This window comes from Perca fluviatilis, chromosome 10 (genome assembly GCF_010015445.1).
Source record: "Perca fluviatilis chromosome 10, GENO_Pfluv_1.0, whole genome shotgun sequence".
Classification (NCBI taxonomy): Eukaryota; Metazoa; Chordata; class Actinopteri; order Perciformes; family Percidae; genus Perca; species Perca fluviatilis.
The window spans coordinates 16,648,731-16,675,619 of record NC_053121.1 but is presented as its reverse complement, the minus strand read 5'-3'; the positions used below and the strand labels follow the sequence as shown (position 1 = coordinate 16,675,619).

At 42.7% G+C, this 26,889-nt stretch overlaps 1 protein-coding gene across 4 annotated transcripts in view; it reads left to right on the top strand.

Annotated features, from left to right (window-relative positions):
• The first annotated feature begins 764 nt into the window (after positions 1-764).
• gria3b (glutamate receptor, ionotropic, AMPA 3b) overlaps positions 765-26,889 on the top strand; it is an 86,198-nt gene continuing 60,073 nt past the window's right edge. For all 4 annotated transcript variants that reach the window (XR_005640433.1, XM_039813028.1, XM_039813027.1 and 1 more), the window contains exons 1-3: positions 765-1,030; positions 1,504-1,662; positions 24,453-24,692. Coding sequence is in view for 3 of the 4 variants with exons in the window: in XM_039813028.1 (XP_039668962.1) it covers positions 952-1,030; positions 1,504-1,662; positions 24,453-24,692 (478 nt within the window). In the remaining variant the exon portion in view is untranslated. The remainder of the gene's footprint in view (positions 1,031-1,503; positions 1,663-24,452; positions 24,693-26,889) is intronic.

Here is a 26,889-nt window from a genome sequence, read left to right as displayed (position 1 = left end):
AAGTTTATAATGGTCAAACCTCCAGAGAAGGCTTAATGTGTTTCCGGCGAGATAAAAAAAAAAGAAAAACAATTCAATGAGCTAAAACCATTTTTTTCAGTCACTTTGAGTCTTTTCGTGATCATTTTCAGGACCATAGACAGTTCTATTGGTTCTGCGTTCACATATCCCTGTGTTTTGTGTGTGTGTGTGTGTGTGTGTGTGTGTGTGTGTGTGTGTGTGTGTGTGTGTGTGTGTGTGTTTGTGTGAGAGGCATTATGTGGTTTTAACTTTTCTTCTAATAATCCCTTCTTTACCTCTCTCTTACCTTAAAAATCTCATTGCTACACTGGAGATCAACACGGATAGAGTAGGCTAAGGTTGCAGAATGAATGAAACAAACAAACAAACTTCCCCACTGTTGGAAATAACCGCAGCTCTCCATGTTCGCCTCTCCGTGGTTTCTCGAGATATATGCAGCAGCTGGACGTGGCCAGGCAATTCGGAATCATTGGCCACCTGAGATTGCAGTGTTTCTATTGATTCGGCCAACAGAAGGCTAATATTGACAAGTGCAGCTCGTATTCCAAGCCGTCGTAATGTAGCGGGCTGAGGCTTTTTTAATTTAGCGTCAGATCAAGTTTGACCAACAGTGGCCCGCCGCGACGGGTCCAATCGGAGTTCAGATCAGCTCCCCCTCCCCATCCTCCCACCCCCCCCCCCCACCAGCCCACCCCTCCTCTCCCTCTCTCTCTCCCCCTTTCTTTCTCTCTCTCTTTCCCTCTCTCTCTTCCTCTCTTAGTTGCAAAAAAAATGTTCTGCAGCTGGGCTGCACCTCAATGAACCTAATTGGTGCACTGTGAGCGACCATCATCTATCCACTGGATTTCCATCGCGGCCGGCTTCCATCCAGAACATATGAATTTGCTTAGACAGACCCTTTTAAGGAGTTGAACAGATAGGTCGGAGAAAATGGCACAACGCGTGGTTTTGTTTCTACTGTGGCTCTTTGACAGATCATTCGCAGGATTTCCCAATCAGATCAATATCGGTAAGTGTTTTTGCTGTGTTAAAAAAAAAAAAAAGGCTGCAGATTGTGGTTTGTATGGGCAAAGATTGCAATTTCTTATACCGGAGAGATGTGCACGGAGCGCGGAGCTCTGCGCAATGACAGAGGCTAACTTGATTTTATGTATGCTGCGATCTTAAAGCAGCTGATTGTGTTAAACTGTAGATTAAAGCGTCATCTAGTGTTGTCTGTGTCAGTGTAATCATTGGCGAAAAAAATATTAAGTGTTTGATAAGGAGTAGGACGGGAGACGGTCAGTTCCCCCGCACGATCTGAAGAGTTACAGACTGGTCAAAAATGCATGATATTCTTTCAAATACCAATCTGCCTCCTTTCTATTGCAGTCGGACGTAGCCTATAGAGTTCTTCCTCACTGAATGAAATGGTCCACCACTGACACTAGACTGAAAAAGGCACAGATGAGATTGTCTGATCTTGCTTTTCCTCTCTTTAAGGGGGGCTGTTCATGCGTTCCACGGTGCAGGAGCACAGCGCGTTCAGGTTCGCTGTCCAACTCTACAACACCAACCAAAACACCACTGAAAAGCCTTTCCACCTCAACTACAATGTCGACAACCTCGAGTCGTCCAACAGCTTTTCAGTCACCCATGCGTGTAAGTGTGCTTCTATTTCAGTCATGTCCAGATTCTCCCCCACTTCTGTCCACAGCACAGCGAGCAGAATTATTTATGTCCGAATCATCCAGTATGGAGCTTATATAGAGGCCACATCTCAATCCAGGGGAAGCAGTCAAGTCCATCTCACTTCACTCTGGGTCATAAAGTCTCAATGGGGAATTTACAAATACAGATTTGTCTAATGCACACAGTGTTCTTCCCCATATTTATCCTACATAATTTTCTTGTCTTTTACCACAAAATGCATCCTTTGCTTCCTTTCTTCCTTCCTTTCTTTTTTTTTTATAGAAATGCGTATTCATTTTGACAATAACATTTTATGGACAGTAGCTGTGGTTGGAAACCACATCCACACAATGTGTGTCTGTCTTGAGCTTTACAGAGGTGATATTTCATAAATACAGGAATTCCACATAAAATAAGTTCCTTTGGCAACATGTTGTATACATGCTGGCCTTGGGAATGCAGCCAATAACACGGAACCTGTGTCAAGGACTCAGCGCTGGAGGAGCTCATGTGTTATGGATCAGAATTGGATGTGTATTTTTTTCTTTTTACGTGTTTTATAAATTTATTTTTCATCACATAAATGATTCACTATTCAAGAAGAAATTGATCTATATATAGTGTATAGTATATACACCATTTGTTTTTCTTCTCCATGGGTGCTGATATGTGGTTATGGTTATGGTCCATCCCACGGTGCAACTGGTGCAGTGGCTTATCCAACAAATTACCTTTTTTTTTCCTACACCCCCACTGGCTTCATTTTCTTACAGAAATGTAATGGACAAAAGGGGAAGAACTTGAGTCGAGAATGCCATTTAGTGATGTCATTCTAAATGATGAGTTCTAAGTGATGAGTTTGGCTGAATGGCCGACTTTGGAGACACCAGGATGTTCTGACTGGCGCGCTTGAGTTCCTCTAACCCCATGTGTGGCACGGTCATAATGGCCCCTCAGACTCTCCAGAACGTCTCCCCCTGCACCGTCTTCTGACTCCCCCTGTGTTACGGGGCATCTCCCCCAGCATTGCAGAGGCAGCTCATTAGCACTCAGCCCTCACAGCACCTCACCGTGCTGTCATTGGGTGAAAGGGGGAAAAAATCCATAGCTCCCCATCCAACGCCAACAAATGAGTTGGGCTCAGACCTGCAGGGGAGGTGGGTCTGAGCAGTGAGGGAGATAAAGCAGAGCGTCATATCGCACGCAGCAGAGCTGCAAGTGCCCCAACCAAGGCATCCATAAGAAACAATAAGCAAATGACAGTGAATAAATAATAGATAGTGCCGTGCAATTTCACGCATGTTGAAGAGGAAGGGAAGCATAGGAGAAAAAAGCTTGATATCAAAATCTAATTAAATTCAGGGGCAGACAGAGCTTTAGTGAGAGGAAGGGGTTCCTGTGGGAGCCGTGGCCCCGTTTCTTGTTTCTCGCTGGCATGTCTTAGCATCTCCATCAAGAGAGCTGTCTCAGGACTGCCTTCAACTTCAAATACAAGAAAACTATGAGCTTTTAATGATGCAAAGAAACCAATGCTTAAAAGAAATGTAATGCTCAGTGATGCAAAAATAGGAGAGCGATTGTCAAATGTCATTATAATGTTTGGTGAGAGCATCTCTCTTGCTTTGATGTGCGTATTAATAATCTGCTCTGCTTGAAATTTCTTTTTATTGCTGAATCTTTAGCCTGCTACATTAAACAAGAAGGAGTTTAATACGTAACACGCTAAAAAGCCCTCTTCGTACTTGTAAAATAATCAATACAACTCCCCCCCCCCACGTTTTCTTTCCAATCTGATTTGTGTAATGTATGATCTGAGACTTTTTTCAAGGTAGTGCCCTGAGACTGTTGTCAAGCTGAGCTCGCAGACCGCTCATGGTTGAGCTGAGCTCACAACAGTCCATAAGCAGATTGTCTCTACCAATGTAGTTAACAAAATAGAGATGACAGTTATTAGATATCACTTATCTGCTGACTTCCAGGCCTTTGAGGCTTTTCCTCTGGTGAGTGAAGACCTCCTGTGTTCTGAGTTTCAGATTTGTCAGCACTGTTGTTTGTTTTGCAAGCTGTCACAATTATTTAGTGGACATTCAAATTTACTTTGTCATCAGTAAACCCGTGTGGGTGATTCAGACCTTTGTCAGCAGTAGCACACATCTATTTTATGATCGGGCAATCTAAAACTAAGATTCAAAAGTAGCGTTTATGCGGGTTTGGGGAGGCAAGCTTCATTGCTTTGATCAAGATGAGTTCTGGCTGCCTAAGGCCTTGCAGAGTGGTAGAAATGACAGAATTAGTTTTGTCTTGTTCGGACTCCTCTTTTTCTTGAAGCTGATGTTCTGCTTTCGTGTGCATTCTCTCTTTACTCTGGGACGGATACTGCCAAAGCCCTTTACTCTGACTCATCATGTAGTTCACTCCCCCTCATTTGCTGTACATCCTTTAAAAAGTAATATAATAGAGGCAGAGGAACAAGAGGATGTGCATACAGTAATTCAAATTAAACTTGCTGGAGTTTATTTTGCTTTTCAGAAACAAAATGTGTAAATCCCTAGGTGTGATGAAGGCACAGGCTCGTGTCAGAACAGTTTCTTTCAAGTCTGTTTCAAACCATATGCTATTAATTGAATTAGTGGCCGGCAGCAAAACAATGTGTGGCTTTAGTAATCCTCAAGGCTTGGCTTTGTACTGCAGAGGCATGGTGTGTGCTTTGGTGACAAGACTGTTGTTGCTTTGAAGTGACATCAGAAATTGTGAAATGTGTAATTACCAGTGCGGGGTCCATAATAGCTATGGAAACCAGGAGTCAGGTGTGCTCACAGAGAAGACGGGAGTAGTTGAAAGCAAAGGGTACCAGTTTGAAGAAAGCAGAGTAGACAACATTAATGTTCCTGACGGTCACGGCTAGCAAACTTAATGACACCGCCATCCTTTCTCTCCTGTGTACCCTTCTTCTTCTTCCTTTACCTGAGGCGAAGAAAACATCAAGCCCCCCCCCCTCCCCCGCATCTCCTTGCCACGCTATTTATTAGATTACTCGCCTTGATTCCTGTTAAAGGAAAATTTTGCAATGCTTGGCTTTTGAATCTCATCTCCCTATTCCTCATTCCTCATTCTGTCATTAAGCTAATGGTGTGTGTCCCCTCTGCCAGCCTCTTTACATGTGCTTACCCCTCTTTTATCGAATCCTCCAGGTCCTTAAACCCTGGCAGTAGCAGCTGCTTCTTTGGCTGCACAGTTCAGCCACAGTATTAGCATCAGCTACTGTAGGCAAATCTGCTTTGCTCCAAGATTGTGGAGAAAAAAAAAAGATAAACCAACCACCTTTTCCCAAGGTAAGAAAGAGGAGGGACAAGAGAGAAAAGCAGAGTGACTGTAAGGTGTGATGAATCTTATTGTGAATAGAGAGAAGATGAGGTTTGACAAGTTAGATGAGAGGATTGATACCACTCTCTTGACTGTATGGTATATGAAGCTACAGCCAGCAGCAGGTTAGTTTAGCTTTGCTTAGCTTAGCTTAGCATAAAGACTGGAATAAGGGCATTTTTACACTTCCAGTTTTTGTATGGATTAAAGAGATAACACACATGTTAATTTGTGAGCTTCAGAGGTGCTGGTAGGCATATTTTGTTGCTACCAGGATAGCTGTTTCCCCCTGTTCCCAGTCTTTATGCTAAGCTAAGCTAACCGGATGCTGGCTCCAGCTTCACATTTACCATACAGACAATAGAGTGGTATTAATCTTCTCTTCTAAATCTTAGCAAGAAAGTGGACAAGTGTGTTTACCAAAATGTCAAACTATTCCTTTAAAGGTCCCATGACATGGTGCTTTTTAGATGCTTTTATATAGGTCTTAGTGGTCCCCTAATACTGTATCTGAAGTCTCTTTCCCGAAATTCAGCCTTGGTGCAGAATTACAGCCACTAGAGCCAGTCCCACAATGAGCTTTCCTTAGTATGTGCCATTTCTGTGTCTGTAGCTATTGAGGAGGAGAGAGGAGGGGGGCAAGGTGGAGAGTGGGGGTGTGGCCTTGACCAACTGCCACTTTGCTTGTTTGAAAGCCATGATGTCTCCCTCTCATGGGTGGGCCAAATTCTCTGGGCGGGCAAAGCAGAGAAAGAGGAGGTAACCTTGCTCCTTATGACCTCATAAGGAGCAAGATTCCAGATCGGCCCATCTGAGCTTTCATTTTCTCAAAGGCAGAGCAGGATACCCAGGGCTCGGTTTACACCTATCACCATTTCTAGCCACTGGGGGACCATAGGCAGGCTGGGGGAACGCATATTAACGTTAAAAAAACCTCATAAAGTGAAATGTTCATGCCATGGGACCTTTAACAGTTGACTTATGTGATGCTAGACATTCATGCTGCCTTATTGTCAGTGTGAATCAGTTTACTGAAAAATAAATGATGGCACATATTCTGCGTGCTGCAAACTGATGATCAGTGGTGATAATGTGTGAGCAATATCAGCATCACAAGGTGTGTGGAGCCCATCAAGACACTTGGCATTTCATTAAACGGTCAGGAAGCAAACTCCAGCAGATGCTTGTGTTTGGATGTGAGATGTCAACATCATTCATTAGGATTATCATAACCCCTCAATAACATAGTGCACAAGCTTACTTTTTTGTCTAGACCCAACACATTCTTAGAAACATCTTCTGCACTGACCTTTACGCCCACCCAGAGAGTGCTAGCGCTGCACATGTTGCCCAGAAACACCAACAGTCTCTTTACACCGGCGGCCCACGCAATGACAGAGCACATGTGGCAAATGGCATATGTTGTGAAGCACAGACGAAAGGGCCCTTACCAAATCTTCACATGTAATGTTTTGCATAGCTTTTGGGGCTGTTGTTGTTGTTGTTGTTGTTGTTGATGGCGTGTGAATGGATGGTAAACAAAGCGACAGGCAGGCAGCGAGTTTTTGCAGAGCATGACCTGACAGATACAGGCTATGGTCGAGAGGAGCTCCTCAGGTGATTGCAGTAGTGCCACACTTCTTGTCCTTGCAGGCTGTAACTCAGCTTGAAAGGTGTGACCAGGGAAACATTGCAGGGGAAGCTGGGTAAAACGGAGTGGTGGGAGGATAGAGACGTAGACCGCAGTAAGAGAAAGGAAGAGGAAAAGGAATTTGATTAAATTATGTTTTAGATGTTGCTTATATAGAAAGTTGTGTTGTGTATGTGTGTGTGTGTGTGTGTGTGTGTGTGTGTGTGTGTGTGTGTGTGTGTGTGTGTGTGTGTGTGTGTGTGAGTGAGAGTTCTCCAGGCTATGGGGGTTGTGTCGGGACATGCCATCACAGTCCAGCTGTGTAAGAAGCACAGATGGAGGTTTGTTTATGGACGCACAGGCATGTGCGTGCGTGTGTGTGCGCACATATGCACAGAGCCACGCACACAGACACTGTAAGCGTAACATACACATGCTTAGATAGACACATCCCATCCTCCCTCTTCACATTTCTTACTGACTAAATTTCAGTGTTTTGTACCAAAGCTCCCGTGACACACTTCATCTTTCATCCAAAGTAAAGGTCACGGTAAAAAAAATAATACCACGTGTCTCTTTGAGCAAACACAGTTTTAGTAGATTACCATTTTTGAAATGTTTGCAGGCTCAGATTTATGTGAAATGCGAGGAAAAAACAAGCGTATTTGATAGGCACCATGACTGTGCAAAAATCCTCTGAGAGAAACACGAGCCACCGCAGAGTAACGTGATGGTGGGATTTTAGAGGCCAGCAGGCCAGGCAGTCTCGGAGGGCTGTCGAGCTGGCTGGATCTGGGGCCTCAGTCAGATAAGTGGTACAGTAACAGCCACGGGTGAGGTTAGATGCTTTGGGAATGGCAAGGCCTCTAAGAGAAGAGTGGGATGTCAACAGAAGGGAGTGACTGACAGCGTGGCTCAGATAAAAAAAAAGTTAGAGGCAGAGAAAGGGTGGAGTTTCTGTCAGATAGAGTCACATGTTTTGATCTGACTCAAGCTTAAAAATGTCTAACAGAGTTATTGTCATTATTATTTCAGGAACATTATGACTAAATAGTCCACATTTCCACAAAACTAATATTACTTGTAACTACAAGTGCTACAGTAATTGCTACTACATTACAGCAAAACCCTGCATGTCTTGCTGACATTTAATACTGATGAAATACTAACACATAATCCTACATTTTTTATCATTTTCTTGAAGTTTTGCTGGTTTGACTACAATCACTGGTACTGTTAGTTATGGCCAGATGAGTGTAAAGCTTTTTCATTCAGCAAACACATAAAAGGCAAATTCCAAAGGCCAAACATTCAAATGGAACATTATTTTGACCTAATTTTCTGGCCATGAGATGCCCTCTGCTGTATTTTTATTTATGTATTCTAAAGTCAGGCACACAGCTGAAGCTGTAATGAGATTCAGACTAGAAAACAAAGTACACACTCCGAGGCAGATTCCACACAATGAATTTTTAATCAGAATATCAGAAGATCCTCTTAAACCCAACCTGAGGAGGTGTTGCTGTCGGAGTATTATTTGTCTTGGAATCAATGACGCTGGCAGATGTTGTTTGATAAAACAACAGCTTTCCTCCCATCGCTGCTGTGGTGGTGGCTTCAAATCTCCATATATCTTTCACAAACACTGGGCATTTGGCCACTTTAGCAGCTATGGAAAATATAAAAAACAAAAAAAAAAAAATCGAGTGTAGGGACAGATTTTCTGATTTGGAAGATCAGTAACTCACATCACAGATTTCCATTGGCACGTTTAAAGATTTCTCTCGGCCTGACAGTTAACAATCTTTTGTGGTGTGTTCAGACTTATTGTGGGGATGTTGTTGTCTTTGGATCGCTTATTGATTTCCTTTATCTATCTGCTCAATTACCATTGGCATTTGTGATGAATTGCAAGCAAGAAGAGGGAATAAGGTTAAGTGATTATGAACGGACCGTCATGGCACCCTGAAGATATCATCCCCCTACAGCCCGCAGTCATTTCAAGCAAACACCCAACATAGAATTACTGTATGTGTTGTATTAACATTATAACTGATGCTTTTTATATAATGCATACTACAGTAGTTCTAATACTGCCAGAAATGATTTACCTGTATCAGTGACGTTACATGATTGCTTTTAAAGCCTTACCATTTAAATAGATTTTGTTGACAATAACATTTCCACAAGTATGAAAACAAATTACGCCACAGCAGAGCAATAAAATCCCTGATGTTGCTATTAACCAACCAACCAAGAATGGGTTTAAGTATAATTTGTGCACTACTGACGCATATGTGAGCTTAATGGAAAACCAATAAATGCAAGGCATAGATCAAGCCTCCTTTTCGTCACTAGACATGATGCAACATGACAGCCCATCTCTGCTCCGCACATCTGTTCACCACAGTTCAAATAATAGGGTGGTCTCTGAACTATAAGTCAACAATGACAGGCGAAGTCTGTCTTCCCTTATTGAAGATGATATCAGCACTGCATTGTGATGAACATGAAGAGCTGACCATATAAAAAGCAAACGATAAAGACTATGAGGGACAAGAGGAGACGCACCAACAACTCTGTGGTGCGTTAGATACATTCGCTGCAATGCTCTGTGTGAGAAAAAAAGGGTTCATGATAAGAAAAAGCCTGCATATGTTGTGCATTTTAAGTCAAATGAAGAGGGGGCAAGCTGCCATTGTGAGCTATTCATCTCAGGTGCATCAGGGATATGTCAGCCAGCAGCTCAGCTCCATGGGCTGCTTTCCATTTTCTTTTCCTCAATGAGCAAAACCTCACAAGGAGAGTGGAATACGTCATTTGTGGCAGAGATTATTTTTCATTTGGAAATGCCATTTACCCTTTTGCACCAGTTGAAAAGGCAGGGATGCTGTAGGTAAAGAGAAGAAAGTACAAGCATTTTTTTTAAACTTATCTCCTGTGAAGATCTCTCACATTGCAGTCAGCATTTCTTACTCCCCCCCTTCTCTTTTATATATATTTAATTTCTCCCACAAAGCCCATTACAGCCATGTTCCCACAGCCATTGCAGTCACACTCAGCTAGCTATTGGCCATTCACTTGGCTCCCCTACAATATCCGTAATCACTGAATCAGTAATCCCCTACTTGAGCTGGAATAGCACATCCGCATCGTGCCTCATCGGAAGTTGCTGCATTGGCCTGGCTTCACTGGGTGCAAAAGAAAGAGAGAACTCTGAAGTCCTCCTCAACAAAAGCCGCTGACTGCAATGTCCTACCCAAGGTCAGACAGCTTATTGAAAGAAAACACTTTTGAGCCTTTTATTATTTCTGAAGGGGCCCACAAAGAAAAGCATTAATTGGCACCTATGTGCTGTCTAATCTTGTGAGTCCACTTGGACTGCGTTATCAGCTATTTATTGTTTGGGTTCCCCTCTGTGTGTGTGGCGGAGCTTGATTTCTGCACTAAAGACAGTCAAAAATGTCAGGACATCAGGGTGGTGTGGTGATGAATACAAAATATCAACAGGGAGTGTCACAATGTACTCTCCCAACTAGTAAATATTGGATCACAGTGCAACAGGGCTTCCAGCTCCCAGCTCTCCGTCTGCCGACTGAGCAGATTGATCCGCACGTTTCTGGCCTGTTTCAAAAGAGGCAGTCGCTAGCAGAGCCCTGCCAAAGCCGCATGTCTGTGCCGAAACAAGGGCTCCATCATAACTGATTGCTTGTGACAGTTCACAGTCGCCGGGCCACTGGAGCATCATAACCTTGTGAAACTAGTGTATGGGCACTCTAGCATACAGGCTGAAGAAGAGGAGGAAGAAAAGGAAGATATTAGCATATTCCTTGCAGTGACACAGAGATGCAAATAAGACATGCCGTGCCATGAATAGCCTGTGTGGTTAATGTGAAACACATCTTATGCAATGAAAGACATAATGCAGACCAACATGTCTGGAAACAGGGGATTTATAGACAATTACTGCAACTGTGATTGCAGTTGCACATTGACGACCCACGCAATGTCAGAGCACGATCTGTTGACTTGTTGGAATAAACTGCTGAAGCAGAAATATCTTGCAGCAGGCCTGAGGAGCCACTCAAATCACTTTATCTGTGTTGTCACCATAACAAGCGCCAACGTATTTCTGATTGTTCACTGATTCACATTGAATTGAAAAGTTTAATGAAATCTGCATGAACGCATTGAAGAGCAGGATGAGAATCAAGTGGCGATGAGTTACATGCGTGGAGTTATTTGGTTGTTGTCTATTACAAAGCACCGAGGTGCTTTGACTGATCTGCTGCTCGGTCATCAAAGGAGTTGGTCGCCATTGCTCTCCGTCAATTTTTCCAAGATTTAGTTGTGATGCGGCGGTGTGATCTTACTTTACACGCGTCTTACCGCAGGTTCTTCTGTCTTTTGTGCTCATAATCCCCATGAGTGAGAATTAAGTGAACATGATGTGCTTGCTCAACCATAACCTTCCTCTGTTTCTCCCTCCAATGGTTCATTCTAGGAGTGTGCTGTTGGGTGGCTCTTGCCATTTCACACATGGCTACATTAAACCTGTGGGCGTTTTCTCCCAGGCCACTGTCTGTGTTTGTGTGTCCATGCATGACCGTGTGATGAAATATTGAAGTGTCCTATCATCGGCCATTGGATTGCCGCCAGAGCGATTGCTGTCCCTTAATTTTATTTTTCCTGCAATTCTTTATCTCGGTGGCATGGCGTGCAGATCAGGAAGGCAAACCTCATCTGGACCCATGACAGAGCTAATCCATCGCAGCTGCAGAATGAAAAGGCAGTTTGGAGTGAATCCATTCCAAAGGCCTCAATGGGAAGCTTCTCTCAGATGCCGGTGCCCTTTGCAGCCTTGACAGTGCTAGAACATGATGAAAAAGGACTTGGGAGGGTTCAGTGGCTTAGCTATGTTCTTGATAGAAGGGAATAGTGGAGGAGAGAGGCACAGTCAGGGGCGTAGCACAAAATTCTGGACCCTGTAGAAAGGCATTCTCTATAGGCCCCTCCCCGCATCCGCAGCTATTCATTCTAGCATCTTTTTGGGTCCTCCTCACATGAGGGCCCTGGGTACTCAGTCCCCTTTTACCCCCATGGTCCGACAACCCTGGGAACCGTGAGCTGGCGATGGAGAGATGAAGTGACCAACCGCTGTGTTTGTGTGTGCCTGTGTGTGATGTGAACTGGATTGTAAGTGCATAGCACAGTAGCTCTTCTTTCATCTCTCAACCAACCTGTCAGATCATACAGTGAGCTAAAGCAAGCTGAACGTCCAGAATATGTATCTATACAGTATAGACCTTTGTAGATGATCTGTACACATTCAATAGCAGACCCAAAATGGCTTGTGAAGTGGACAGTGGACAAAAGTAGCATGATGTCCAGTTTGAAATGAACTAACCATTAAGGAACGCTCATTGTGTGTGAACGGTGGAAGCGAAATAGCATGCAAAGGAGTGCAGTTCTCTTGCTTTCTTTGTGCAATGTATTTGTCCTCCTACCCATTGCCGTGCTGCTGCTGCTGTACCAAGTCCCATCCCTCAGCTGTAAGGGGATAGACTTTGGGTCTTTTATGCATAAAGAAGCTTAAGTTTGAAAATTGCTCTCGAGTGGCTCAAGTTTGTAAAAAGTCAGTGAACAAACTCCCAATTTCAGGGGTTTGTCTCAGAGAAAAGCTGTTTAGCCCTAGGATGCCCCCTGTAACTGAATGAAATATTTAGGTGTAGAAATTGTGCAGCAGCCATGTTATTTTCACAATCCACCAAAGGATGGGATAAGCACAAAATGCAGATACAATCTTAAAAACTTGTATAACACAATCTTAAAGTGTCAGTGTACCCCCTCACTTACCGCTAGTGGTATCGAGCCTCCACCTACCTCCACTCCAATACGATGGAGGTAAATGGATTGAAACACAAGCATTCAGACATATAGGTTTAAAAGGAAATGGGATTAGTCAGTTTCATTTGGAAGAGGGAATGAAGTTGAACAGTAAAAGTACAATCCAAACTGTTAGTTGTAAAGATCCACCACACGTTACAGCCTAACTTCCTGGTTCAACTGTATCTCACTGTACTTGCACACTCAGGTTTTTCTGTGTAATAATGGATTATCAGTGTCATTACGGGGGCACTTTCGGTTTTAACTCCAAAGAAAGTTGTAGCTAATCTTGCACAACTGTTAGCTTGTTACCTCTCTGTATGATCGTCTGAATGTTGTGCTTGTTGCCCCTTTAGATGTATTTTTAACCGAGATCTTAGCAATTACATTAGTGAGTTTATTGTTATTATATCCAATAGAACCAACGGCCCAGAGTTACGGAAAATACAACCTCAATTGTGATAAGCCATAGTTTCCTCTTAACCATTTTTTTTTTTGGGCTGAAAGAAGTTTCAGTTAAGAAAGTTAAAAGTGAGGCCTGTGGATTATCCTGAGTCATCAACACATTGATATGATTATAGTGTGACCCTTAAATGGAAAATCATTATTTATGGCAACTTTATCACTCTAACTTTGAAGGTAATTTACTTTGTGGTATTTGTATTTGATCAGCCTGCCATGCTGTCATGTAACTGATTAGGTTAAACCTGGGACTCATTCTGACTTGATGACATTGCAGCACAGTGACCATATCAGACAAGATATCCAACAGGCACCAAATTAGACAGAATTTTTTTTTGGTTAGTTCCCAGCACATATCCAGACAATGGAAGGTCCACTGAGAATCCATCTTTTCATCTAATATGAGAAAACCCTTTGCTCTTTTCTCTTCAAGTGACTATATGAAATGGCTCTAAAGTGAAGCCCCTTGCTGAGAATCTTTATTGGTTTTTGTGGGGAAATTTGCTTTAGAAATGTAAAGTGAGTAAGGCATATTCAAGGGTTTATATGCCAGGGCCTTGGCATATATAGCATTTCAGCTCACTCACTGTCATAGCGCTCTGTTTTCCATCTCTCTCTCTCTCTCTCTCTATGTACTACCTCCAGCATTATTGTCCAGGGACTGAGCACCATCTCAGCAAGGGCACTAATAAGATGAAAGGTGGTGCTGGCTTCTCCATACTTAACCAGACCTGGATTGAGGCTGAGAAGGAGAGAGAATTATTTAGTTGATGTCTTCAAGGTTAAACAACTGGTCCCATCTCCCGTCCTCACTGACTTATTATGAAAGGCAAAGAGCTGGGAAAGACTGGTCCTGGGGAGGTGCTGTTATAAAACACTGCCCTTAAATCAAGCTTCACAATGCAAATCCGTCAATGGCTCGGCTTGGTTTGTTTCATCAGCATAGAATATGAAATGTGACATGTAATTTGATTAGCGACACCGGGGGCAAAGGCTTAGTTTACATGCGCAGGAAGTGGACCTTGTGAGAGTGGCAGATAGTCATCGCCTGTTGGTGCCCCTGTGCGACACATTCTTGGCTTTGCTTGTGCATATAAGCCGTACACGAGACACACAGATCAGAATTCTCCCTAAAGGACAGAAACAACCAGTCAGTAAGCATTAAACTCAGACGGTTTGCACTCTCACTGGAATATAGACATTTCTAGATTCCTTGTGCCCTATCTTGCAGATTAGGAAAAGAGAAAATGACAAACAGAAACTAGTTTAGCAAGCAACACTGAAGATTAGATAGAATTGATGTAGGGCAGGAAAAACAATCCAGCGTCTTGACAGTGATTGAAAAATATATGTGGCTGCCAGACATCCACAAAGTTTACTCTGCTTGTTTTTTTCTCATCCAAATAAGAACAGGAACCAGAGAGGTTTTCAGCTGACAGGCTTGTCCCTGCTGTGTACAATTAGATTCAAAACAAGTCAATCGGGTGTGGCGCTCTATACCTGAAATATCACCACAGAGTCAAGTCAAATCATTTAAAGGCATCTTCTTAAACTATTCCTTTAATCTCTTTGATATGGCTGAGACTGTTCTCCTCATGTCCTAATTTGTTGTGAAGGCAGTGCACTTCTTACAGCAACAGTTTGAATGTTTGCTGTGTTGGTCCTTCCCAGGCTCCCTGCCTCCTCTAACTCATCTCACTCCCAGCACGGAGATGCTGATTAGACCGTGTGTGTTGGGACGTGTCGACGCGCCTTTGCTGGCTGTCCGTCCTCATGAAGTCGTTGCGGCAATCCACACCCCTCTTCATCTGCGATCCCCATGTTCCTCCTCGCTTCATGCTCCATTCTCTTTCCTTCCCTTCCTCCATATTCATCTGTGAACAGCACGCTTTTGGTCCGCAGTACTGATTGGGAGGATTAGTGGTGTGTGAGGGACTTTGTCACCAGCTTTCTTGGAAATCCAATTACAGAATATCATAAGCCTTACATGTTTCATACTCTGCTGAATCCTCCTTAAAATGCACACAGACACACTCAAAGGGTCAGTGTTTAGCAGCTGTCCTCACTGCCTACGGTAGTGAAATTTTTCCTGAAGGTGAGAGGAGTGATCATCTTTGAAAGGATAAGACAAGTCCTGTCGCACTCCTCTCGCCTCTGCATTGCAGCAAATGGTGGACTGCAAGAGCCTGTCGGAGAAAGGGATTGTTATTTGCTCAATGTGATGGGCCAGGGAGCACGGAGCATGGCTCTCGAAGTGAAGCGAGGGCCAAGGGTTTAGGTCTGTTATCTGCTCGCATAGATAGTCCCTAATTACATGTGTCAAGGAAATGACATGAGTGCAAAGTGAGATTCCTGCATGTATCTGTTGAGTCCTAGTTATTCAGCAAACCGTCCAAGATAACGTCGTTATCTGAACTTTTGAAAATGGCCAACGCATTGAACACTTGAACAGCATTGAAACAGACCGACACAATGACGTGTGGGTCTGTTTGACCCGCAGAGTGCCCTCAGCCCTGTGTGTTGCTCTGTGTTCAAACAAAAGCACGATGGTAAGACCTTGAATGGGGAAAATATCTGTCAGAAGGAGATGGAGTTGAGAGTCATTGACTCCCTTGGGGATTGCACACTGGCCACAAGTACAGGACTATATCATCGAGGTGGCAGGTGAGGAGTAGAGGAAGGAAGGGCTGCGGAGAAAAACAAGAGAGGAAAGGGAATAGTTGATGAACTCCAGTGATGGGGAAGTACGTGCTTGTGGGCCACATCTGACCTCAGTGACTCTGGTCTCCGGATCAGATTCTCATCTTCAGGGCACTACATACATACATACATACATAGTAATTTGCAGCAGTGAAACCTTCAATGTGTCATATTAATGATAAAACAAAGGTTTTGAAAGCAGACCAGGGATAACCCTATGAATTTCTAACTATGAATATAGAAAGAAAATATGTGCCTTTAAAGGGGCTGTACTCGACATTCAAAACAATATAGCAGCAAACAACTATTTGCTATGCAAAGATATAGTGGAGTAATGGCATCCTGAGGAGAGAATGAAGTCACACTCCCTCTGTGTCTGTTGTAACCTCAGTTTATAACATCTTATTTCTGATGGTTAGTTAGTTAGTTAAAAACACTCTAATTAATAGTGGCGTAGGAAAAATCAATCGCAAATTGTCCCTTCAACCGTACATTTGCGATCCGATCGCCAATCGGCACAGGCCTAATTAAAACACTATAGCTAGAGTGGAGTACCAGTAGATAGTAGATCTCTCCATTAATCCTTCATTTCAGTACAGTCTTTACCTGCCACAGAGTCCTAGTTTTATTAGCAATTCTATTTTAGCCATACTATTCTTCTACTATTCTAGTCACATCTTAAAATTGTTTACAACATTCTGTTTAATTGGAATATTGGGTCAATTTTAAAAGCAGACATTTGTAGTTATATAAGTAGCATAAGTAATCTCCCCTTGGCTTACTTTGGCAAAGATTTGACAGACAGAATCATATCATATAATTCAGATGTGATTCCTCAACTTTTAATTTGGTCTTTCTTGCTAACAGAGTAGAGGTCCACTCACATCTCATTAGGTGTGACTGTGGTTGCAGGTTGTATTTGAGCCTTCCAGACACAGCATGGTATGGGATAAGTTTTTTTTTTTCTATGAATGCCTTTTAGGCTAAATTCTTGAAGCTTCAAAGAGAATGTAAATTACTGTATACTAACCAGAGTTTGAATTTTATGCTTACACACAAATTTCCATAATGTCCTTCTCAGTTGGATACACCACTCTGCATCAAGCTTTAGGAAATTTTTATTTTATACTTTCACACGAATGGAAAAAGGATATTTGACCAGCCATACAGCTAACTATACAGCTCTGCGGACATGTTTTCTTGCGTATCAGTTTTACACAAACCAAAGTAAATAGTCCAACTTCGGTTTAATTCAAGTTTAATCACTGTGCCATGCTAATAAATGCCTAACCCATGCAGTTTTGCTATATAATAACATGTCTATTAGCTTGTTTTCAGAAATGACTCCTGTCATATTTCAAAGTTTTCTGCTCTGTAGTGAGCTTTATGTGTTATACTAAAAATTTGAGCAGCAGGGGTGTCAAAAAACGTGTTTGAATATTAAAACATTTCCATCTATTTTTAGAAAAATAAGCTTGTGTTATTACTCACGTTACATGTTGGTATAAGGTCATGTTTCTTCTAATAGTTGACCTGTTCTCCATGTATCCAGGCAGTGGAGAAACAGAACATATTTATATGCTTTTCCCTTGTGTAGAGCCAGCCAGTGTTACAGGCAGCCATTCAACCCCCTCTTTCATAGAGACACACTAATTTGAGCCATTAACGTTACTGGCCAGTAACCTTTTTTTGTGACTTTCACTAATGTATCTAGCAGAGGAGGAAATGTCACACTGCAGTTGTATATACTAGAAAGATATTTAGTAAAATGTACACATCCATTTTCTGTTATTAAATCTATGCATGCTCTATTGCGCCTTTCCATTGCTACAGAATATTTATATGAATGTATTCAGTTACCAATTTTTTTCTTTTAAATAATAGATAGAAAAAATGATAAGAGGAAAATTGACCACAGGAGCAGAGGAAATTCTAAGCCTGACCCCAGTACGTGGAGATGCTTATCTCTTGGTGGGTGACCTCCAGGCTAACCAGCCCAAGTGACCGAGCATCCCCAGGCCAGGCTCCTTATCCACCTATCATCCATCATCACACAAACACACAAGTACATGCATGAAGAGACACATACACAGATGCACGTCTGACCTCACCAGTGATACGCTTGTACTTTGCGTCTTTCAAACCCAAACAGCAGATGAGGTCGTTAGCAGCAGGGATTCCCAAACTGGCAGGGTATTGAACATGAATATTTTGTTTACATCCTTGTTTAATTGCTTTACATCCTTGTTTACTTGCTTTACATCCTTGTTTACTTGCTCTACATCCTTGTTTACTTGCTAACAGTCTTCTTCCCTGCATTTAGCTTGCGTGCATTGCTGTGTTTCTCGGCCCACTACTGCCACCAGTAATCAGTGTGAAACCTTTGGCAGGACTGTGTACTCGGGATGCACATGTGTGTGCAAGTGCATCTACAGAAAAACGGGTCCATAGCGTTACTAGTGGACAAAACTAGGGACTTTTTTTTGCAAATTTGATGAAAGTATGCTGTCAATGAGGCAAACATTTTGTGTCATGGCCTACAACAGGTAGGACTGGCTGATAGTGCTTAAGTGGCTTAGTGGTTAAGTAGCTGACCATGAACCGCACATTCCCCGTCCGCAGGGGATCTTTGAAGAGCTCTCTACTTCCTGTCATACTACCACTACCTAATAAAGGCATAAATTGCCTTATTATTAAAGTAAAAAAATTAAAAGTAATATCACAATATTAATAAGAATGTTTTCCAATATCAATATTGCAATATAGCCAAAAATCACAAACAGAATTATCAATTTGGTGTATTGCAATGACCTATGTTCCATTGTTATTTTGCTCATGTACAGTTTGCATCGAAACAAATTTTTTGTTAAACAATACCATCGTGATTCCACTGAACATCAATTAACAATAATATGAGAATATACAGTAAATTTGAATTTATTGAAAGTTTAGCCCCTTGAGATGTAGCATCTCATTTTTGAGGGGGGTCCTATTGAAACCACTGGATACATTTTCTGTACGTAGCAAATGTGTGTTTTGTTTGCAGTCTTTCCATTTCCATTTAACCTAGCAGGTAATTTCAAAGATTATTTTATGGGGCTTTTCCCTTTATTTTGAAAGTAGACAGACATGAAAGGGGGAGAGAGATGGGGGATTAACACAGCAGCAAAGGGCAGCAGGTTGGATTCGAACCCTGCACCGCTGCAGGACTCAGCCAACATGGGGGCGAATGCTTTTACTGGGTGAGCTAGTGGTCGTCGCCCCCCCCCCCGCCCAGCAGATAATTTAAAGTGTAAATAAATGCTGGATGTTGATGGAGCAGGACAAGTAACAGCTTCCTTTTAATGTTTCACGGCACCATTGCAGTTAAGTCGTTCTTGAATCTAGGTCTGCCATTTAAGTTAACAATTTGAAGCACTTCACATCTCTATATGACAAGAGCTGATGCAATCCCTCAGGGCACTTACGAGCTATCTCCCAGTGACAGCATCCCTTCTTCAGAGCAGGACAGGCTGGTCCTGATGTAGGCTGGTAAAAACTGGAAGCAGGGAGCTCGAGGTATAGGGAGGGGGAGACTAGAAAGATGAGCTACAAGGACCAGGGGGAGAAGAAAACCGAGACACAGGCAGGGAATGGAGGACATGTGGCTGAGTGGAGAAACGGAGCCAAAGAGAAAGAATGTGGATTTTGCGGGGAAAAAACAACATACAATCATCGTTGACATTTACTGTTCCCAGCCCCCTTCCCAAGGCTGTGCGAAGCTCTGGCTCATGGGGCCCTTAAAAGAGCATGGGAGTCCAAAAACTTTGAGTGCATGAAAAGGTTTTTTTTGGGTTTTTTTTTATAAATTAGCCCAGCGTGCCTGCAGCATACCACATATCCCTCTGAACTAGCATTCCAGGCCAGCCATCTCAAGTGATGCATCAGAAATGTAACATCCCCGTAGCACTGCCGAGTGTCCTGATTATAGAAGGGAATGAGGGCGGCACACTGTGTGTGTTTGACCAGTGAACTGGAGATGGGATGCATGGTTCCCTGCAGCAGGAAGGGGGAGAAGGAGGAGGTGAAGGCACGGTTTAGCTGCAGAGGAAGAAAAAAAAAAAAAAAGGGAAAATGAGATTGGAGAAGGAAAAGAGAAGGAGCAGATGAGAGAGAATTATCTTTGTGTTGTTTACCACTCAGTTGCTCATGCAAGCTCCTCTAATGGCTCTGTTTACATGCACATGACTGTCTGAGGACTTGGGAGTAAATTAGCATTATTGAAATTCAAGGTGAGGCTCACAAAATCATTGAATTATATTAACTGATGTGTTATTTCTTTAGAGTTGGAGACAGGTCAGGCCGCCTTATTTCCACCTACATGACGACATTCCATTTGTATTTAATAACTGAGTGGGATGAGGCCAAGGAATTTCTCAACAGCAGCTCTCTCTCCAGACTGTACCGTGCACTTTTTATTTTTTAACCAAAGTCTAACACCAATCTCTGCTCCACTGACGGAGTGGGACGATATTATGGGGGAAACAATGTGAGAGAGCAAAGAGAGAGGCACTCAGGTGGAGAGAGATACTGCCACGCTTGAAGAGGATAGATGCTTTGGGGATGACCAGATGGCTGAGGCAAAAGACAGGCAACAAAAGGAAAGGTCAAATAGAGTGGTGAAAGACAGTGAGGAAAGAAGGAGGGGGGAGATCAGTACTGCATGGACAGACATCTCTAGGAGAGCGTAGGAATGCATACATATACAGAGTTTGGCTCTTTTGGGCTGCAAAGAGGGTAAGCCAGAACTTTCCATACAGTGGGTGGAACCTTTCAGAAACCGTTTATGGTCTAAATGTGGCTCTTAAGAATCACAAATAATAGTAAACTCAACATGTAACGGTTCGGAAATGAAGGTGAAACTAGTCCTTGTGTTTAAACTATAAGCATTTTTTTCTTTTATTTAACGTATTAAGCTGAAATCTTGGTGCAGTTGACTTTCCTTCTAACTGCAAAGAAACTTTAAATTCCTCAGTTCGACTTGGTCAATATGTTTCCTACTGATTGCTTTTTTGTTTGTTATTTCCTAGTAAAAAACCTCTCTGTGTATATGGTGTGCTCTGCTATCTTGTTATTCACCCTTGACTGACAGAATTAGAGTTTATTGAAATTTAAAAGGGTAAGAAATTTACATATGCTGGAAATTAGCGGGGTAGCAAATTGGTGCAGTTTGTAACAAAACATGTAGATTAATTAGAAAGTTTCAATGTGATGCAGGAAAATATGTGATGTAAAAGGAGTTCCAAAACAACTCGCTACTTCCTCACAGGTGATCCCGACTGTTGGTGATAAGAGCCAACGCTTCTTTTGTTTTTATCCACCACTGGGTGAAACAGCAAATTGTTTTCCACTATTTTCTCACAGCATTTTGGAAAAAAAATTGGGTTTAGCCCGCTAGAAGAGGGTAACTTTTACTGATGTGGGGATGAATTTGTTAATGATCCACAGCGCTAGCTCTACCTGAAGGTTCCTGGAGCTCATGCTACAGTATATAAACACATTATGAACCCACAAAGCCTCTACATGTGGTGTGGCTTGTTATTGGACATGTGCCAGAAGTGATTAAGAGTGAGAAAACAAGAGGCTTCTGCACAGCACAGCTCTTGGCTCTCCATTGACAATAAATTACGCTGCTTCCATTGATTGTATGTAGTGAAACACTTACTGTGGTTGGGACTATTTACAGCAATGCATGTGGCTGTGAATGCCAGTCATGTAGCTAGACTATATGGAGAAGGTGGAGGTGCAGATGGGAAATGTTTTTATTGTGAGGAAAGTCGTGTGGAGGATGCCTTGTGTCTGAGGGGCAGAGTTGGAGGATGTTGGCAGATCTGGTGCAGTGAGACTGGCCCCCAAAACACAACAGGTCATTCTTTGTCGAAAACATCCTTGTAAACCCTGACCGCCAAGGGAGAACATACCCAGAGCTCAGATCACTGTTGATGGCATAGCTCATGGGATCCCTGCAACACGCAGAGCTTTCCACCACAATAAGGTGGCGACCCTGAAAAGGATGCCGCATAAAGACACTGTGTATCTACCAGGGGCAAGAGGGAGGTTACAGGGAGCGAGATGAGGGTGGGTGTGGACATATCTGTTACTGAAGCTTGGGCTTGCTTAAAGCTCAACCTAATAAGCAGAGGACAGCTGAGCACAAAGAAAGAGGCTGCCAGATCTGGTCCCCTAGGAGAGGTTCTGTGTCAGTACTGGCCCAAATTAAGAGAGAGTGCAGAGAAAACTGGGCTTCGACGAGGGCTGCAGCTCCTACTGGCTCCCATTCAGTGTGGGAGATTGCACCACTCACCCTGCAGCACTTACCCACAATACCGCTGTCCATCTGTTGATTCACTTATCAAGAAGCAGTGTTGTGTGTGTGTGTGTGTGTGTGTGTGTGTGTGTGTGTGTGTGTGTGTGTTTGTATGTTTGTTTGAATTATGTGATTTTCTTGTGTGTCTTTTTCTCTCTTTTGTGTATTGTGTGTGTGTGTGTGTGTGTGTGTGTGTGCTGAGAATGGATGCTTATACCTTGGGAGAGGTGTCTGTACCAGGACAGATAGGGAGGGAATAGAATTAAAAAGGATGAGGCAAATCCCACCAGTGACTAGATCTCTCATTCACACAGCAATTGTGCTTTAAGAGCCAAATATGTGAGCACTGTCATGTTGTCCTCTTAATGGTCTGAAAGGTTTGCACATGCTGGAGCACCGTTCTTCACAAAGACAGACACATTTTTACGGGCAGAAAAAGAAGAAAAAAATAAATAAATAAATGGTTGCTTTGTGTGCGTACGGTTGTGATCTCATCTTGATGATCTTGATTAGGATGAAGGCGCAAAATACGCGAGACAGAAAGTCACGTTTGGTGATGAATTGTTTCTAGTTCAGCATCAATAACCTCGGAGAATGCTAAGAACTCCTTTTTTAGAGTAGTATTTGAACAAGACCGTTTAAGCGAAAGTATGTCTGGTGTATCCGACCAATTGAATAAATACCCGTCAGCAAAATTGGAAACAAATATTTAACATAGCCATGACATAAGATTGGATAGTGCCTTCGCTCCTGTCATCCACCATTTGTACTGGAATATTTAAAGTGTTTACGGGTGTTAAGAATGCTTGATTACCCAGCGGGAGTGCTTGAGAGTCAATCAGAATAAGTGAGCAGCCATTCATGATAGGTTGGGAAAGCAAAACACACCTGTAGCTCTGAATGTTAGTTTACACATTAATGGCTTCTGACTGAATGGAAGTCGCTCCTGACTGACAATTTTCGCTGTCCCACTAGAGCGCATGATGAATACACAAACAAATGGAAAGGCTTTTTGCCTCTCAAGAAATGTCATCAGATGCACAACGCTGATAGAAGAAAAAAAAAAAAAAATGCTTGTATTACTGAGATGTTCATTCCCCGAAGTGGTTGTTTCAGATTTGTTCAAGTGAAAAAAATTCAAATGATGGTGTAACTGTTTATTTTATTTCACCTTTAGTCGCCTTAGATAGTAATTTCACTGAACAGAGTCTAGTTTTTGTGCAGCTTGTCAAAGGGTTGTTTTCCTTCCTCAAAAGTGGGGTCAATCTTGTACTAAAATGGGATCTCTGTGTGTATACCTCGTAACTATGCAAAGATACTAAGTGCGTAGCTGTTACTGACATCGTGGCATCAACAAACGCAAACGTTGTGGGTTTCAGGTCATTGAAAGGGAAACTGCATTCACTCTTCACTCGAGGCAGAACGAGTTGTCTTTTTCAGCTCTGTCGTAGAAAGAAACAGAAGTGGAGGCAGGCAGCAGTGGCGCTCACAGCTGCTGTGAGTGCTGCAGTGAGTCGTTCACTCTGGCTGAGGGAGCAGAGCGATAACTGGTGGGAGCTACTGGTGCGAGCTGGAGACCTTCGGTAAATGGCGTGACGTTTCTATCCTTTGGCTGCCACTCACCCACCAAAACAAACACACGCACTGTACCTCTTGCATTCCACTAATACCAGATCTGTTCACTTCCTGATGCAATGCATGCTGTCTTGTTGTGCATTGTGAATTAACATGTTTTTCTCTTATTCAGATGATATCCATATGCAGATAAAGAATGTTGGTACCAGGTGTAAACTGGATTATATATTGTAATCATTAGGGAGGGGTATCATTTAGGACTGCAACTAACATTATTTTCACTATTGATTACTCCACCTTTTATTTTCTCAATTAAACAGACATTTCCACAATGTAGAGGGACTCGAAATAGAAGGATCAAAAAAAGGATGGTCTAATTCAGAGCAACTACCGCTAAGTACCGATAATGATGATCACAATTGGCAGCATTTTGATTTAAATCAGGAACTATGATCAAAGGATAATAGTGGAGCAGAAAAAATACAAATGAATTAATGGTCAGATAAAATAAACTCATTTAAATACATCACCTTGGGCTGTGGGTAATTATTGCGGTCATATTTCAATAATGAAAATAATTGTTGAATAAATAAACAGGTATATACTGTTATTATTATATATGTGTATTATTAATATTCATATTTGTACATGATATTACTGTTAATTTGTGGTGGGTCCAACCCAATCAATCTGTAACTGCCTGAAGTGACAAGGCGCACATTTGTGAATGTGTATACGCATATTTTTCTGAATAATGTCTTAACCTTCGTGTCCTCTTGCCCTCTGCTGTCCCTGCAGTTTGCTCCCAGTTCTCCCGCGGCGTGTACGCCATCTTCGGATTCTACGACAAGAAGTCCATGAACACCTTGACCTCGTTCTGCGGCGCCCTGCACACCTCCTTTGTCACACCCAGTTACCCCACCGATAATGAGGTGCAGTTTGTCATCCAGATGCGCCCCGCCCTCCGGGGTGCTGTCCTCAGCCTGCTCTCTCACTACAAGTGGCAGAAGTTTGTCTACCTCTACGACACTGACCGAGGTAGGTGACAGCGTGGGCCTTAAGTTAGGACTTAAAGCTTGAATTACAGTGTGGAGGAACCACAGGAAATGTTACAGTGGCTCAGAATAGCAGCTGCACGCCGGGGTTAGCTGAGGATAGATTTACCCTGTAAGTCTTCATAAAAGCCCTGTAAATGCTTGAACTGTTAACACTGCACTATTTTATACAGTAGTTTGGTGTTATGTTAATGTGAATTTATATTCACTAGCAGCTCGTAACACTAGTAATAACACATTACACTTCACAAAAGGGTGTATCTTATGAGTTATAACCTTTGGATTCGTCTAACAGTTGGCTGGTTGGTGTCAGTTAATCTTCTGTTTAATCATGTTGTTGATATTGGCTCGTCTTTCATCTGAAATGAGGTATGTCACAGCTGCTACTGAAATGTTTTCTGCAGAAATCCGAGTCTCTGCCTGGCCTGCCTATGGGGTCTGCTTATTGTGTTGCGTCAATGAGGTTTTTTTTGTGTAGTTCCCAGATTGCATTGCCTCGTTGACAATAGACGCTGGTTTAATGCAGCAGGGCGCCGTGTGTATGACGACCTGTCAACATTGCGGAGTGTTCATTTCTGGGTGTTCTAATGTCAAACGAGAACATGAGCTCATTATCTCTCAATAGAATGACGATCCCCTCCTCCTACAGGAACCTCAATTTGTTCAAACAGCACCTGAGCAGGAGGGATGGATATGTTCAGGATATGACAGACAAAGACACAATATGGCTTCCTCTTTGTGAGGGTGCCAAAAAGGGTGGCTATATTTCTACTGCACTTTACATAGCAGTCTGGAGTTGCTATGTTTATTTGCTCATTATAGAAATGTCCAGATATGGTTCAAGTAATCGGTTTTCTCTGCAGCGTGCTATCTGCTCTCTGTATGGTTCTTTTTTCTGGCCCAGACTCACGCCCCCGCCTCTTTGTGTCTTGCTTTGAGGCAGAATATGAAGTGTGCTTTAGCGCAGAGTCCTCTGTCTTTGGGTCTCCACGCCTGTAGGGTCCAGAGCTGAGGGCCTTAATCCTCCACACAGCCTGCAGATAATATGTGGTTAATTAGGGTCACTCTGACTGGAACACTCATTGGATCTTCCCTACGGATGCAAGCAACCCACACGTCCTTCATCACAACCAATACTGCCCAGCTAGCGGTCCCCATCCCTCCGCTTCTCTTCTTCTGTCTGGAAAGTGAGACTGTCTGGGGCAGAGTTGGATACATAGCGGAGGTGGAGAAAAGAGGCTGAAATACCAATACAGAAGAGGTGTTAGAGAGAGAAAGAGTGATGACGAGTAGACATATACTTTAAAGAGAAGTGAGAGGGACAGAGGGCAAAAGAGGGAGGGAAAGTGAGAAGGAGGAGGAAACAAAACACCTATTCAATCCAGCAATTAAGCCAACAGCAGGCGCATGTGATTTACAGCCTGTTACCTGTGTACAGACAATTCCCTGCATACTGTACAGTACATCCCCGTGCTGAGGCCCATGCCAAGCCACTTTTACCTCTCTCCTCACTGCCAGTGGTGTAAGACGATCCCTTATTAGTGGGAGGACATTGGCCCCAGGAGGGGATTAAAGTCGTTTATTGATGCACTTCATCCAGCACTTTGGGGGCTTTGACACTTGGCTCATCAAGCAGACAGATGTGTCAGAGAGCCTCTACCTCTGCTTATCAGGTAGTGCAGCTCCCCAGGCAATATGGACACTGACTGCTGGCTAAACCAGGAGGAGTGACAAGGGAAAATAGTCTTCAAGGGTGTATGTTTTTTTACCCTCTGGCTCTGAGCCAAAAGGAAGATTGATGGACAACTTTCATTGTCTGTATTATTTTGAGTACTTTGGTCCCCAACTTTTTTTTGTCTGACACACCTGTTGTTGTAGGACACCGACCCTGTCAGATGAGCTCAGGTACCCGTTAATTGAACCTACCCGTCACATGCCAAATGTGTGCATTAAAGTGTATGGAAAGTAACACCACATACATTACTTTGAGCTAATTATTTCAGCGTTTTATCCATTTATTAAAGCTAATAACTTCAACTATTTTTCCATTACCTTTAGCTAAAAAATATCAACTGTTTATTCCTTGCTTTTGGCAAAAACATTTCCACTGTTTATCCATTAATTTCAGCTAATTATTTCAACTATTTATCCATTACTTTTAGCTAATTATTTCAACTATG